Source organism: Branchiostoma belcheri, unplaced genomic scaffold (genome assembly GCF_001625305.1).
Source record: "Branchiostoma belcheri isolate BF01 breed outbred unplaced genomic scaffold, Haploidv18h27 scaffold17, whole genome shotgun sequence".
In the NCBI taxonomy this organism is placed as follows: Eukaryota; Metazoa; Chordata; class Leptocardii; order Amphioxiformes; family Branchiostomatidae; genus Branchiostoma; species Branchiostoma belcheri.
Window position 1 is genome coordinate 419,113 of NW_017803157.1, and position 14,037 is coordinate 433,149.

Consider the following 14,037-nt stretch of genomic DNA (forward strand, 5'->3'; position numbering starts at 1 on the left):
ATAAAAAAATGTTTCTTTTTGTACACTAAGTAACTTTTTTATACAATGTACTAGGTGTATGTTGGTTTGTGCAGTCATAAGACAGAGACGGATCCAGTGCATTTTAGAGCTGTATTCCATAGTGTTAGTAGTTTACAGGAAGTCGTGTGCTCAGCCCCATGTCGGATGGTGAAGACGTTCTTATTACTTGATCTCGCGTACTTCAGGGCACACACACTATTCAATAGTCATGACTAGACTATTACATTCGGTGTGGAGGGGTGTTGGCATCTAGCTTACTTGTACTTCTTGTAACAGTGTACATCTCTCCAAACCAGCCGCTATAATTTCTTCCAAGTCATCGACCAACGTTACCGTAGTGTTGTGGTACATTTTTCGTGAAACATAGTAAGTGTAGTGGCAAAGTGAAGAAGGCAATGATGAGGTCCGTGATTTGGCTCATGTCTACTCGTAAAGAGTGGCGACAGCATTTCGCACATTTGATTGAGAACTGGTCTACGTCCTAATGTGTGCTAACCCTTCACCGCGTAGGTACTGTTCCTGGCAGGTCTTGGGAACACTTCTGTGAGTCATCGCCATCTGGAAACACGACTCGGCGAAGTAGTTCCTGTAAAGGAGAGATTTGACAACAGCCTCGTCTATTTCGAACTTGACATTGAACTGAATGCTGGGTGTGAAAGACTAAGTAAACACACTCTCTACTCACAGTACATCGCTGTTGCTGGTGGAAAGATTACTAGCTGCAGCTTTCAAAACATGGCTTGTTTTATCTTGTAAACATTTTACGTTTTTCTTATTTTTGTCCAACAAAAGTATAGTCACAGTGGTAGAAAACTCAAACTGCTAATATTAGCCTCACCACTGATAAAGAATACAATCAATAACAAAAAAATTAAAACTGCCAATGGGCGTTCCAAAATACAAAGATAACATGTACAAAATGAATCATTCTGTGAAATTGAATAGATCTATGTTAGCAGTTTTTAGCATTTAGTCAATTATATTTTGTGTTGCCAGATACATTTGAGTCATTTTACGATTCTTTGTCATCATTACTGTGGTAACATAACAGGCGTGCTCTAACAACATACCTTGTGTCCAAGCCGAACACGCCGTCTAGGAACCGCCTGAGATGCAGGACGTGACTCACTGGGGAGCTGAAGTCGAACAGGAAGTCTTCTATGACGTGGTGGAGGCTGGTGGGGCGGGGTAGGATCCATCCCGGGGGGCGGTGGAGCATGTCGTCAGCTACAGGATAAAGGAAATTAAAGTTTATCGCCAGTTCCTCCCCGTAGGGTAATTGCAAGTACATGTAACATGAAAATAAAGGATGGACAATGGATAACAATATAGTATGCGGCTACTCTAACTACTAACACTAGATTCTAGCTTATTGGGTTCGACTTTTTTTCAGAAACAGTAGACGACGAATGATCCTACTGAATGATAACATGTACCTGAGGGTAAGTGAGAATAGTAGTACAGTACAGGGTGGAGGAACCCTGCCTTGTGCGCGTCTTTAGGTACTGCCGTTGCAGTTCCGTGTCGTAGTGGGTCCGTACCAGGGCCTGGGACAAACATGTAGTTTAGAACGAGAGGAACATCTGAAGATATAGATTATGTAAATCACGACATAATTTGCATAATCAATGGGAGATTGCTCTAATTTCATAGTGGCAACTGCCGGGAATTTTATACTTTTGGAAGTTAAGTGAAGGTGAACATCAATAAACATACTTAATTTTTTAATGACCTCATATGACCTCATTTGCATAATTTATGAGGAAGTACTAAAGTAGCATTTTTGTTAAGATAAGGCTGTCATTAGATGGAGAATAGTAACTGATATAATCCATGATGGGAATGAAATGAGGATCGTATTTTCATAATCAATGAAAAAAATGTATCATTTCGTCAGTTGGAACGGTTAACATTATTTGGTGAAGGTATGGGATCGTGGAACTCTTGTTTTGTTGATAATTGTCTTTGCATAATGATGATGGATGAGATTAATTCTTTTACCTGAAAAGTTTTTACCGAATTCCATTGCCATGACAATGACCTTGTTGGGAGCAGAATGTCCAGTGACTTTCTCTAGTTGTGGTAGAAGTTGAACAGGAACCTCTTCCAAGTACACAGAGCCAGACGCGCTAAAATGTATGATACACACACCAAAGTCAACATGTTATCATGAAATTTCATCTGTGTCGGTAAAAAAATTACTAGTAATCATAGTAAAATGTTGATCTTTATTCCAACACAAGGAGGATTGCACATTTTGAAGTGATTGGCCATTACTTATCCTGTTGAAGGCGAAAATTTGATCTCTGTGTACCCTTGTGTTGGAATAAAGTTCAACATTTTACTGAAGTCAAAGGTAACGTACTCGTTGATAATGATAATGTCCCCCAGAACGCTGTACATTTGGTACAGTCCAGAGGCTTCGTTCATTCTCTTCAGAAGCGTGTTCATAACTTGGGTAGTAGGCAGCACTGTAGAGGGCCAAGTAATCTGTTAAGATACAACAGAGATAGTACTTGAAAATTTTTCATAGAAACAAACTACAATAGATTTATCCAACGTATAAGAAAATTGATTTGATATTTAATAATTTAACGTAAATTTTTTCCGACGTATAAAAAGACAAGTTTGCAAAGGTACAAACATAAATCACGAAAAGCATTTATTTCATTGTCACCTTGTGATTTCGCCAATCCAGAAGTCGATGGAGAGCACGAGCTGTAAAAGGTAGTAAAAAACACAACACACATTTTGATAGTTTATGTTAGAAAAAACGACGCCATATCGCTTAGAAATGCTTTGGGATTTTTATTATATCTTAATCTATATGGGGGGAGGCAATCATATGTCTCTAACGTTTCTTGAAATACTAAGAAAACTTCCAGAAGAAGAGCAATTAAAGAAGAAAAGAAATTAAAATTTTGTTGTTGATCTTTTTCTGGAAGTTTTTCTTAGTACATGTATTTCCAAAACTTGTCATCTGGTTTTAACTCTAAACGTGTAACTACCAACACAGATGAACTTTCATGATAGTTACTCACTCGTGTATCTGAACCCGTGAATGAATCCACCAGCGGACTTGCGGAAGTCCAGGGAATGAGTGTTGGTGCCGGCAAAAAACAGCCCCTTCACGTTAACGGACTCGTAGTTAGGTTTGATAGCAGGATACTTCTTCTTCTCACCCTTGCCCAGGTTAGGCATGATATTCCTGAAAAAAAAAATTAAAAGTAGTCGACTAGTCATCCAGTCATCGACTAGTCGGGGCAGACTGTACACAGCACTGACTGTTTACTTGTTAGAACACCATTAGATAGAACACCATTTCAATACCAATTCACTTTTTCCCATTTTTTATCACTTTCAGGAGCACCCTAACCCCACTGGCCGCTTCTGTCAAAACCCTGGGCGGGATGCCCCATGTATAGGGTTTGGCCCAGTTCAAAATAGATGTAGATATTTAGCTTTTGCGTAACTTGTTTTCGTCTCTTCGCCTTGTCAGACGTTTTAAAGTAGCAGTGTTGTAGTTTATGTTCAACTCATTGCTGTATAGCTGGTCTAAAATTAAACTTAAACTTCGAAGGCCCAGGATTGCTGAGAACGAAATAGCCTCCATAGCATGCCAAAAACTATAAGATTGCATACAGACAATATACCCGGCCTGGTTGAATTACCCCCGTTTTGGGGGCTGATCAGAGAACAGCCGAAGACCACCAAACCCCCAGTTCTATAAGCCTGCTACGGAGGCTAAGAACGAAAATCGGTTAGCGTTCATATGCAGAATGTCTCTACTCACGTGTCAAAAATGCTGTCGTCAAAATGGAAGCCAAGTGCCCGGATGATGACGTCATACGGCGCCCTGGCTGCGAAGTTATCGTGCAGGCCCCTGTGTTCTGTGTCGTTCAACAGCTTGATGTTGAACTGGTCGCCATGTTTGGTGACCTGCATGTTGTTGATGTCTGTGTACAGGACGCCGTCCAGAGCCTTCAGCTGGTACGTGTCGATCAATCCGTTGTTGACAGCTCTGAAGTATAACATATTTCCTAACATTAATATTGGGCCATGTTGATTTGATTATGTGGATGTCACGAGCGCGTATGAATTTTCGTCCTTTTCAAAAATAAAAAATAAAAAATCGTACAAAGCAGCTTGACCTTGGTCTTCTCAACAGTAACATGCCTACCCAAAATCATAAACATCTGTTTACAGATTTTCGAGTTATCCCGCTAACAAGAAAAAACACACCATGGTCATAAACACAAAAAAGTCCACTGCAGTGACGTAGGGACGAGGCCCATGTTCGAACTTGACCATGTATTGTCTACCCAACCGTGACCTGCCTTCCAAAAATCATGAATCCATGACGTCAAGAGTTATGCCGCATAAATCCACAGTCTCTCCCACCATACCCAAACCGATTTCATAGCCTTCTGACAAGGGCAATAAACAGAAACTCGTACCTGAGGTCTCCTACATAGTGTGTCTCCCACGCAAGCTTCACACGCGAACGTGAGAACAGGTGGATGTAGTTAGTCACGGGCTGGATGTAGTCGGCTGTTTCGAAAGCCGAGTTGCCTAAATAGAGGCAAAGCCATAACTGATTTCATGTTTTAAGGTAAGACTTTTGATCCAACACAAAGAAGTTCTCTCAGCTAGAGCTTTCGACCAGTCACTGGTCTTCCTTCATGATCAGGCTAACATTTTTATGTAATATTGTTTAATTGGGTTATTTATTGACGTTAAATGTGCAAAGTTACTTTAATGACGTTTCTAATGTTATATTATCATCATTATTAGATGACAAATGTTAGTAAGATACCTTTTTTGAAAGTAGTCGTACTCCAGTAGGAGTTACAATGTTTGTATTTTACAATGTATGTAACAGGACTCGAGGAAGAGTAGTGGTTGTATTATATTGTCACTAATTTAAGGTTCCTTAAATAAACAAATAAACCCCAACGTACCTTTCCCCAGAATAAGGACGGTCTTTCCCCTGTACCGGTCCAGGTCTAAGGACATGTTCTCGTAACCGATGACGTGTTCCTTCCCCACAAAGTCTGGTTCATTCGGAACCCAAATCCCCGTCGCCACTACCAGGTACCTGTAAAGCCAAATACAAGTTTAAAACTGGAAAGGTTACATTTGCAAAGCAAATGCAAAATCTTTACCTTCGCACATGATCTGCTCTGTTAATTCATACCCTGACATATTCATATACCGTTATATGGTCAGACAGGAGTCTAAATATCACCTGTTGTAAAATTGCAACATGATGTAACCCAACACTAGTTACCATGGTGACAGACGTCTGGTTCAGGTCATTGACATTATTTCTTTGGAGAAGAAGAGGAAGAAGAAACATAGCAAAATCAATATATTTTCCTTCTGCGAAGGTAAACATAATGTCTACACTATCCCACATTCGCCAGACACCGTTACATTGCATAGCATTTTTATGTAATGATGCTGCACTGGATAAGGATGCTGCACTGACACGTGTTCCACAATGCCTGTGTCCTACAACAACACGTATACATTATCATGAAAATGCTTACTTTTTTTATTTTATTCTTATTAAATGCATTAGTCGGCAAAGTTTACCGACCTGCAAGTGAAGATATTGCCATTTTGATCTCGCATGTAGAAGTTTTCTTCGTCTTTGCCAGTCTTCCAGATTCTTTGAACGTTGACTCCGTACTGTTAGTAACATTGGGAGGTGAATAAAATAACAACAACCTTCATACTTCCTATCAACTATGAATACACTGTATGCAATTTTAGCTGCAACGTTGACATAGCACTAGAGGGCCTAAATGAATGTCACGACACATTAACAAGCCTCACTGGGTCAGTCTACTGAGGAAGACCAGAGTGACCGGTCGAAAGCTCTAGGTGAGAGAATTTTTTGTGTTGGACCAAAAGTTTTAACTTTAAACATGTAACTACCAACACAGATGAACTTTCATGATAGTAGATTTAAAAAGAGTTGGTCTTTTGATTTTAAAGGGGCTAAAGATTACAGACCGCTTTGGTACATGGTGAAGCTCACCTGTATCTGAAGTTGCAGTTTTCTTGCAAAGTCGTTCAGGTACTGCACGTAGATGTCGGCACTGGGAAAGAATTCTTCCGAGTACCGTGTCATGCGCAGAGTCTCGTCATCACTGAGTAGGCTGTTCCAATCATGACGCAAGTTGTACTCCTGATGACATGAATAGTGTTACCAACATATGTGCTAATTTCACATTACAAGTATCGCACTTTGAAGGAGAACTATTTGTTCCTATATTATCTGATACAATTCAGGCAAAATTAGCTCAAAAACGACCAAAAACAGCATGATTACATGTTTGTGTAACTTGATCATGTGTTCTATTTACCCAGCGTTGGATTTTAACATGTATTATGTTTTACCTTGTTCGTTTTGCCTGTGTATCGTTTGTTAATACTGATCAGCTTCCTATGACGGGGGTACGTTTTGTAGAAGGTACCGGCGGAGTCCCCCTTCTCTAGGATGACGTAGTCTCGCCCAGACCGCTGGAGAAAGTACCCGAACTGTAGCCCGGAGGGACCTGCGCCCACTATGATGTAGTCATGGTACTTTGCAGAGGGGAACCCTGCCAAAATTATGTTTAATGTCATGATCATATATCAACAACGGAACCTACATTGCCGTTACTACTACATGTACGCCGTGACGTGAAACCCTCTGCGGCCGGGAAATCTGGTCCAGCCTCCGTCCTTGTTTTCGTACACGATCCCGCGAGTTTCGACGAGACTACGCTCTCGCGGGAGCACATTTTAAATTGGCGCGCTTTAGTGGGTCTTTAGCCACCAGCTAGGATACACCGTTAAAACGAATTTCAGATTCAAACACATGTTTGGAATGTAACACTCCTGAAGGTAGTTTTCTCGTACAATACCCTGGTCTAGAACGGGAAAACCCCATACCTGTATCCTCAGACTCCACTGGATGGCGCTCTTTCCCCGTCATAGAAACTTGGCCCGGTGACAGTGTGATCAAACCAGCCAAGCAGGTCAAGGCCAGTACGTGACGTGACCGGGTAACATCCATTCTACTGATGGAGCAAAGATAAGAAAGTTGTCAAAACACTGGTGCCTCACTCAGCCACTCTTGTGGCACACACGCCTCACCTCGATCATCGACATTGTATAAAGTATATATACCTTGTTAAATCGCTTATTTTAAGTGCAATAACGTAAATTTTATGGCAATTTTGGGCATAAAGTTGGTGGTGCAATGAATATTTAGTGAGAATGATATACCAGTGCAGGATACCATTGGCACATCCTGATCTTGGAATAGCCGATTACGTCAAGTATCGTCGCTCAATCGGGTAAAAATTAGTACCTAGCTTCAGTAGTGACGTCCTCTCGTATGGTACGTAAAACCGGAGGTCCCGTGCTTGAGGAGAGTCACACCTCGAGCACGTTACTACCCTGGATGCCAAACTAGTATCGGGCCGTTAGCCGTTTTCCTTCGGCCGCCTATCTATCTACGGGGGAGTTGAGCCCGAGGTGTTTGTCCGGCCCTAGACCTATCTCTCTTCTTGGTAGTCCTTCGTTGTCGAAGATGACTGTCCGTGTGCTGTGCCTAGAACTGTACGGCCAGCCAAACTCCCCCCGGGCTAGACTCCCCCGTAGCGGTGCGGTGGATTCCAGGGTAGCACGTTAGGCCACACCGACTTAATTTTATGGATGACATCCTCTGAAGACCCCTAAACTAGTGCGCGCGGGCGAAAAAAAAAATCCGGCCAAAAATAAAAATGCTACTAAACCACAGTAATACAAAGCCGGCATTGTGAATTTGGCGCATTACATAGCGACGTACATGTATACGACAGGCCGGCACATACTGGCTTTTTGCGGAATTTATGAATCGGCACTGTACGTATGTACTGAGTTCTTGAGTCGTGGAGCTTCGGTAGCCTGAGTGCCGTCCTCCAGAGTTACCACCGGCTTCATTGTCGCTTACCACCATGGACTACCTAGGCCTAGAGCCAGGCCAGAGCCTCGGAAGACGTGATCTTTTTTTCTTTTTTTTTTGGAGATCAGGTGAAAATCAATGCGCGCGTGGATGTCATCCATAAAATTAAATCGGTGTGGCCTTACAGACTTACCAAAAAGAATGTGTCCTTCCCGGTGTGAGTGGATCAAACCTTACAGTCCGGTTGTACGCATAGGCACCCGCAGTTTCTATGTGCAAGGTATCCTTAGTCAGTGAGAGTGATTGTGTAACACAATTTGTACTGTGGCGTGTTCGTCACAGGCCACTGGCAGGTCAAGTCACGTACCACTGTGCATCCAAGCGTCCACGTATCCCGAGGTCACATAGTCACTGAACAATAAACTATGCGGGGATTCTGCAGTCAAGTCGTCAGTCGGCAGTCAGGGTCACACGCCAACCGTCAATAATCTTCGAGACATCAAGTTAAGAAAGTCATTCTATTCTGCTAGGAGTAAACAGGAGCTAGACTTGTGGATTTCAGGTTATTGTTGCTCGGTGAGTGCGATAATGAGGGTCACTATTTGTCACTTTCAGATCATTAAATCATACATTGTGTTCTTATTGTCTTATCAGATGATTGACGTAACTCTGTGGCAGGATATGACGCATACTAGTATCCGGTCCTTTTAGGCGGGGCTGTCACGTAGTTGGTATTCAAAACCATTTCAACCATGGGCAGGTGCTATACTCTAGTCGCTTTGGAGTATTAAAGACACTTCTCTTCAGTAGCGTACATAGTCAAGTATGCCCTCACTGATTGTGGTTATGAGTTTGGTTTATAAAATAACAATCATTCTAGAAAGAAAACTAACAATATCACAATAAACCTGGAACCGCCTTGTTAGTAAAAGAAACAACGGCAAGAAACAATTTTTCTTGGTGCCAGTATAAATTTACCGGCTGGAAAATTCATTGTGTATTAGAAGCTAACTTTACCTTACTTGCATATACATGTCTAATATGTCAGTTAGTGATAACAAGTGTACAAAAGATCCATTGAATTGACATAAAATGTATTATCAGTCTGGTGTTTACAGAACACATTGTTGAAGGTAACATAATGAGTGTCATTTTGTAGTTGATTGTACATTATATAGAAATGAGAGGGATTCCTTCTATACTTATATAATAGATAAATTCCCCAGCTTGAGACGTTTAGAAGAAACATAAAATTCGCATTCCTTGAATTCCATAAACCTTGACACACCATGTATCATTATATAGCTTCATACATCTACAACTGCCTCAAGAAGCGAGAAGAAGTCGAACCTGTAAATAGTAGATCACATTAGTATGTATAATCTAAGTGTTATAATTGCGTTTCTGTATCCTTTTCCCTGTTTATTCATGACCTGTACTTGGCTTGTAAGAGCATAAACATACACTAATAAAGGTCTTTCATTTATGTCGGGAAACTTTTGTCCTGCTCTGTGACATCATCTTTAGCCATTTTATTGCGTATTGTATCGAGGGCTAGCACACAGCTGGAACGGAGGAGGGGTAAGGGTAAATCCACAGCGTCCTTCCGTTGAAGGTTTGGGCTCACCCTCCGGCACTGTGAACCGGTAGCGTTGCATCACAGCAGAGAACAGCAGGAACAGCTCGATTTTGGCCAGCTTCTCTCCGAGACACAGCCGATCACCTGTCCACAAACACGTAGTGTCAATCAGATTTAACTCCACTTTCAATGTAAACAACAGAACGTTAGAAAATCATATACACCATGTAAAATCATATACACCATGTAAAATGGAAGCAGGTACTGATATCATCTGAAATATAGACATCTCTATATTATGACACCCCATAAACCTCAACAACAATAACAGACATCTATAGAGTATCGATCTTTTCAGAATTATTATGCTCAATATAAAAAAAAAACATATAAGTTAGAATTTTATACGGGTTACTTGATTGCTTGATGATACACACAAACATAAAAGGTTAGTCTGCATCCTATCTGTATCTGTATAGCCGGTATAACCGCCCTTCGGTGTAACACACCATCCTATAGGAATGTTGAACCTTAGTTACGTTATGTCTACCTATTTCTCTTGTCAGTTACCTGCAGAGAAAGGCATGAACGACTCCGGGTTGTTGATGACTCGTCCTTCCCGGTCCAGAAAACGCTCAGGTTGGAAGATGTCCGGATCTGTCCAGACTTCCGGGTCCATGTGAGCCGACCACAGATTAGTCAGCACCTACAACAAAACAGAGGATATACGGTACTCCAAACAACTGTCTCTATCTGTATATAGCCGGTATAACAGCCCTTAGGCGTAACACACCAGCTTCTGTATCTGTATCTGTATAGCCGGTATAACCATCCTTCGGTGTAACACACCAGATTCTGTATCTGTATAGCCAGCCATGTCATTTTGTACATCATGCATAGTCTGGACATTTTTCGTCTGTCTTCCACTGTCACCAGTACAATACAACACCATCTTTATACTCCTGTGGTTTAGCAGCATTTTTTAATCTGGAATTTTTTTTATTCGCTCACGCGCACTAGTTTGGGGATGTTCAGAGGATGCCATCCATAAAATTCAGCCAGTGTTTCCTAATTATTGTAACTATACCGCGGAGGGACAGTTTTGCGGCTGATGGAGTTTTGTCGGGGAGAGACGGTTTCGCTGCCCTACAAGTGAGCGACGTAGGCTAGTAACTACCAACCTGTGTCCCGGCCGGTATGTCGTACCCGCGGAAGTTGACAGGCGTGGTTGTGGCGTGAGGGAGGTTGAGAGGAATGACCTGGCGGATCCGCTGGATCTCCAGGACAGTCGCCTCCACGTACGGCAGCTGCAGGCGGTGACTGATGGAGGGAACTCCGCCGTCTCTACCGACCACACGGTCCAACTCCTCCTGGACCTGTAACAGATACGAACTATTAATAAAACATCTGCAAAGCAAATGCATTATGTTTACCTTCACATGGCCCAGCTTAACAAACTACTGCTTTGTTTATTCTTACTCTAACACATATGAACTCTCTTAAACGCACTTCTGCATGGCACTTGGTCGTGGTCATTTACCTACATGTAATTTGTTTAATTTGGCGAAGAAGAAGAGGAAGAAGAAGAAACACAGCAAAAACAATATGTTTTCCTCATAATTATGTAGTGAAATCTGTTTACCTTCGCCAGGGGGAGATTTCTCGTACCTTAGTCTGGATGTCCGGGTTCAGGATCATGTAGAGAACTCCCCAGGCCAGCGTCATGCTGCCGCCCTCCGTCCCCGCCGTGAACAGGTTGGCCACGAAGTACACCAGGTGTTCCTCGGTGAAGCCGCCGGCGGGGCGAGGCTTGTCCAGCTCCAGCAGGCAGTAGTCGATGAAGTCGCGCGGGTTGGCCGGCTGCAGGGAGGCGCGGTGTTCCACTACCTCTTCCCGGATGAACGCCAGTAGCATCCCGGCGAGCTTTATTGCCTTACGACCGGATTGGTTCTCTGGGACACATGCAAAAAAAAAAAAAGAGTACACTAAACGTCAAAGCTATTTCATAGGCATTTGGAATCGTTGTTTCCAGCGTTAAGTTTTATGAGGGTTTCTGCTTATCGACATGTAGATAGCTTAGCTCCTTTCTATCGAGAAGCACATGTATTAAGTGCACTTGTGATGAAAGATCCAAACATTCGTTTTGTACAGAACTAACAGACGTACCGAATCACACATGCAAACTGTGTTTATGGACAGGTTTCTAGACTTCCTTTTCTACTTTCTACTACTAGTATTGAAAAAAAACCTCTTAGAGTGTTAATCAAAAAAAATAATATAGTAGTAAAGAATGCCAAACCTTACAAACAATCTAGTCTTGCGGTCACACAGCATTGTACATATATCTTTAACAAGAAAGATCATAATGAAGATAAGGATCTCTTACCGAGTGGTAGAAAGCGTAGAACCGGGAACAGGCTGAGGATCTGGCAGCTACTGATGGCCCTCGCTATGTTCCTCACATTACGGCGGAGCTGGCTCAGTTTGGGGTCGTCGTAGTCGAATCGGCGGCCGAAAACCATGGAGCACACCACGTTGGAAAAGGCGGCATTCGATACGTCCACAATGTCAAATGGTTCACCGTTGTATGATTGTATCTGTAAAATGCAGAAACGCAACTCTCAATGTAACACAAATACAAGTACAGTGTACATTTGTTTCAAAACCGTTCCTATTTGGAGATGTGTACAGTTAAACATAAGGTCATGGCTTAGTAGTAGTGTTCTCACACATGCTTAATTTCACCATGTGCTAGGACAATTTGGTTGTATTTCTTTTTTCCCCTCTTCCAACATGCTATATAACGTGTTAGCTATAATTAACGTTAACCCACCTTTAGACAGAGGTTGTTCGCTTCCTCTTTGACTACGTCCTCGGCATGACCAGGGCTGAGTCTCATTCCTAAGGATTTCAGGATGTTGTAGGACAGTTTTCTGCGCTGCGCGAATTCGTCGGTCCATCTGGCCGTAGCAATACCTGGTGAATTTTGAAGAAATTAGATCGTCAACATATGACGTCTTTGCAGCAGTTTATTAGGTACTAAGAGTTCGTGGAACACATGCTTTCGTCAGGTGTAGATACTATATCATTTCCCACCAAGTCGGCCTTGGTGCGAAATTCTGTATTCTGAATACTAGAAGGCAATCTTTGTGATATTGACACATACTGCTTCACATTAGCACATTTCAATCAGTATTTAATACTTTGGGCTTTTAAAACTGCAGAAACAAGTCCCAAGATAAGTCCTTTATTTTCTTGGTGGTACGCTAAAAATCAGCCAAGGGCCATTCCAGTAACCATTTTCCATCAGTGGGTATTTTTGCTCCATGTGGGTCACTATACATTGGGAAAGTGTTAACTCAGTATGTAGATAAGTGACTAGAATGTTGACTTTAAAAAATCGTGTTTCCAAGCCCTGAAAACTGCATTGGATGCCTTTAACACTTGTCAGTGAATGCGCCCTCCGAGTTTGTAAAGTGCCTGGTGACATCTGTGTAACCTACCCCAATGCTCACTCACTGTACGCTGTAACATGCCAAGTGTACTCTGTATGACCTATCATAATGCCAATACCCATTGTACTTGAGCAGTCTGCCGTGTGCATGCCCTCGGGCCCTGTCTTTCATTTGTCACCTCCCAAACTACCCTGCACTGTTGAACCTGTGACCAGATAGACTGTCATAGTCCTTTGCATCCTGACGGAAAATGTATATGTGTATGTAGGGGAGCTAGATTTCAAACAAAGGTCATATCATCACTTCAGTCAGAGAAAAAACACATTTGTTGCATACGATTTTGTTGTGCCAAAACACCACACCGGCATACGTCAGCTTTTTTTAAAAAAGCACTTGTTTAGCTTTAAACACTTACTTTGTCCAAAACCTGTGATGGCGTCGAGTATGTAAACATTCGGCCTGCTGGAGAAGGCATGCCGGGCCTCCACCAGAGCGTCTTTAATGGTCCTCCCTCCGTTCAAGACGACCACGTCTTCCATCCCGAGCCGTATGCTGAACACATCGCCGTACCGCTTGCTCCACTCCGTCAGCCGCAGGTGGGGTTCTCGGCCTAAGGCGAACAGATGCCCGACAATCGGCCAGCTACCAGGCGGGGAGGGCGGGAAGGTACCTCTGCGGCGGTTTAGATAAAAGTACACGGAGAGGGGAACTAGAACGGCGGCTATCAGGCCCCAAGTCAGGGGAGAAAACCACGCCACCATCTTGGCACGAACAGTCCCAACTTCAAAGTACGTTTCTTGCCTAAGGCTATGCTATAAACAATGGGTCAAAGGTAAAATGAAGGTTGCCAGAAGATAGGAGTGCGTTTTTACTCCAAGTAGAAGTTCACAAGTCAAAATGTTATCGTTATGCTATAGACGCTCTAGTACTGTAGGAAGGAAAATGTCTATAGTTTAGAATTATAACAACGGTAACTTGCATGAACATTATACGTTAAAAATGAATGACAAAAAAAACAATTATAAGTACATGTAGCATAA

The 14,037-nt window shown here is 42.4% G+C and overlaps 2 protein-coding genes across 2 annotated transcripts; both read right to left on the reverse strand.

Moving 5' to 3' along the window:
• Window positions 1–76: 76 nt before the first annotated feature.
• On the reverse strand, window positions 77–8,289 carry LOC109466729 (FAD-dependent oxidoreductase domain-containing protein 2-like). Its single transcript, XM_019764488.1, has 14 exons — window positions 8,157–8,289; window positions 6,967–7,094; window positions 6,430–6,632; window positions 6,068–6,217; window positions 5,624–5,715; window positions 4,983–5,119; window positions 4,479–4,593; window positions 3,815–4,042; window positions 3,063–3,229; window positions 2,387–2,492; window positions 2,023–2,150; window positions 1,458–1,568; window positions 1,092–1,248; window positions 77–607 (listed from the first exon to the last, which is right to left on the reverse strand). The coding sequence occupies exons 2-14, from the start codon at window positions 7,088–7,090 to the stop codon at window positions 496–498; spliced, it is 1,830 nt and encodes a 609-aa protein (XP_019620047.1). The 5' UTR covers window positions 7,091–7,094; window positions 8,157–8,289; the 3' UTR covers window positions 77–495.
• Window positions 8,290–9,459: 1,170 nt separating this feature from the next.
• LOC109466682 (cytochrome P450 2U1-like) lies at window positions 9,460–13,758 on the reverse strand. Its single transcript, XM_019764423.1, has 7 exons — window positions 13,413–13,758; window positions 12,376–12,518; window positions 11,929–12,139; window positions 11,211–11,494; window positions 10,724–10,918; window positions 10,113–10,248; window positions 9,460–9,686 (listed from the first exon to the last, which is right to left on the reverse strand). The coding sequence occupies exons 1-7, from the start codon at window positions 13,756–13,758 to the stop codon at window positions 9,496–9,498; spliced, it is 1,506 nt and encodes a 501-aa protein (XP_019619982.1). The 3' UTR covers window positions 9,460–9,495.
• Between the last annotated feature and the right edge of the window lie 279 nt (window positions 13,759–14,037).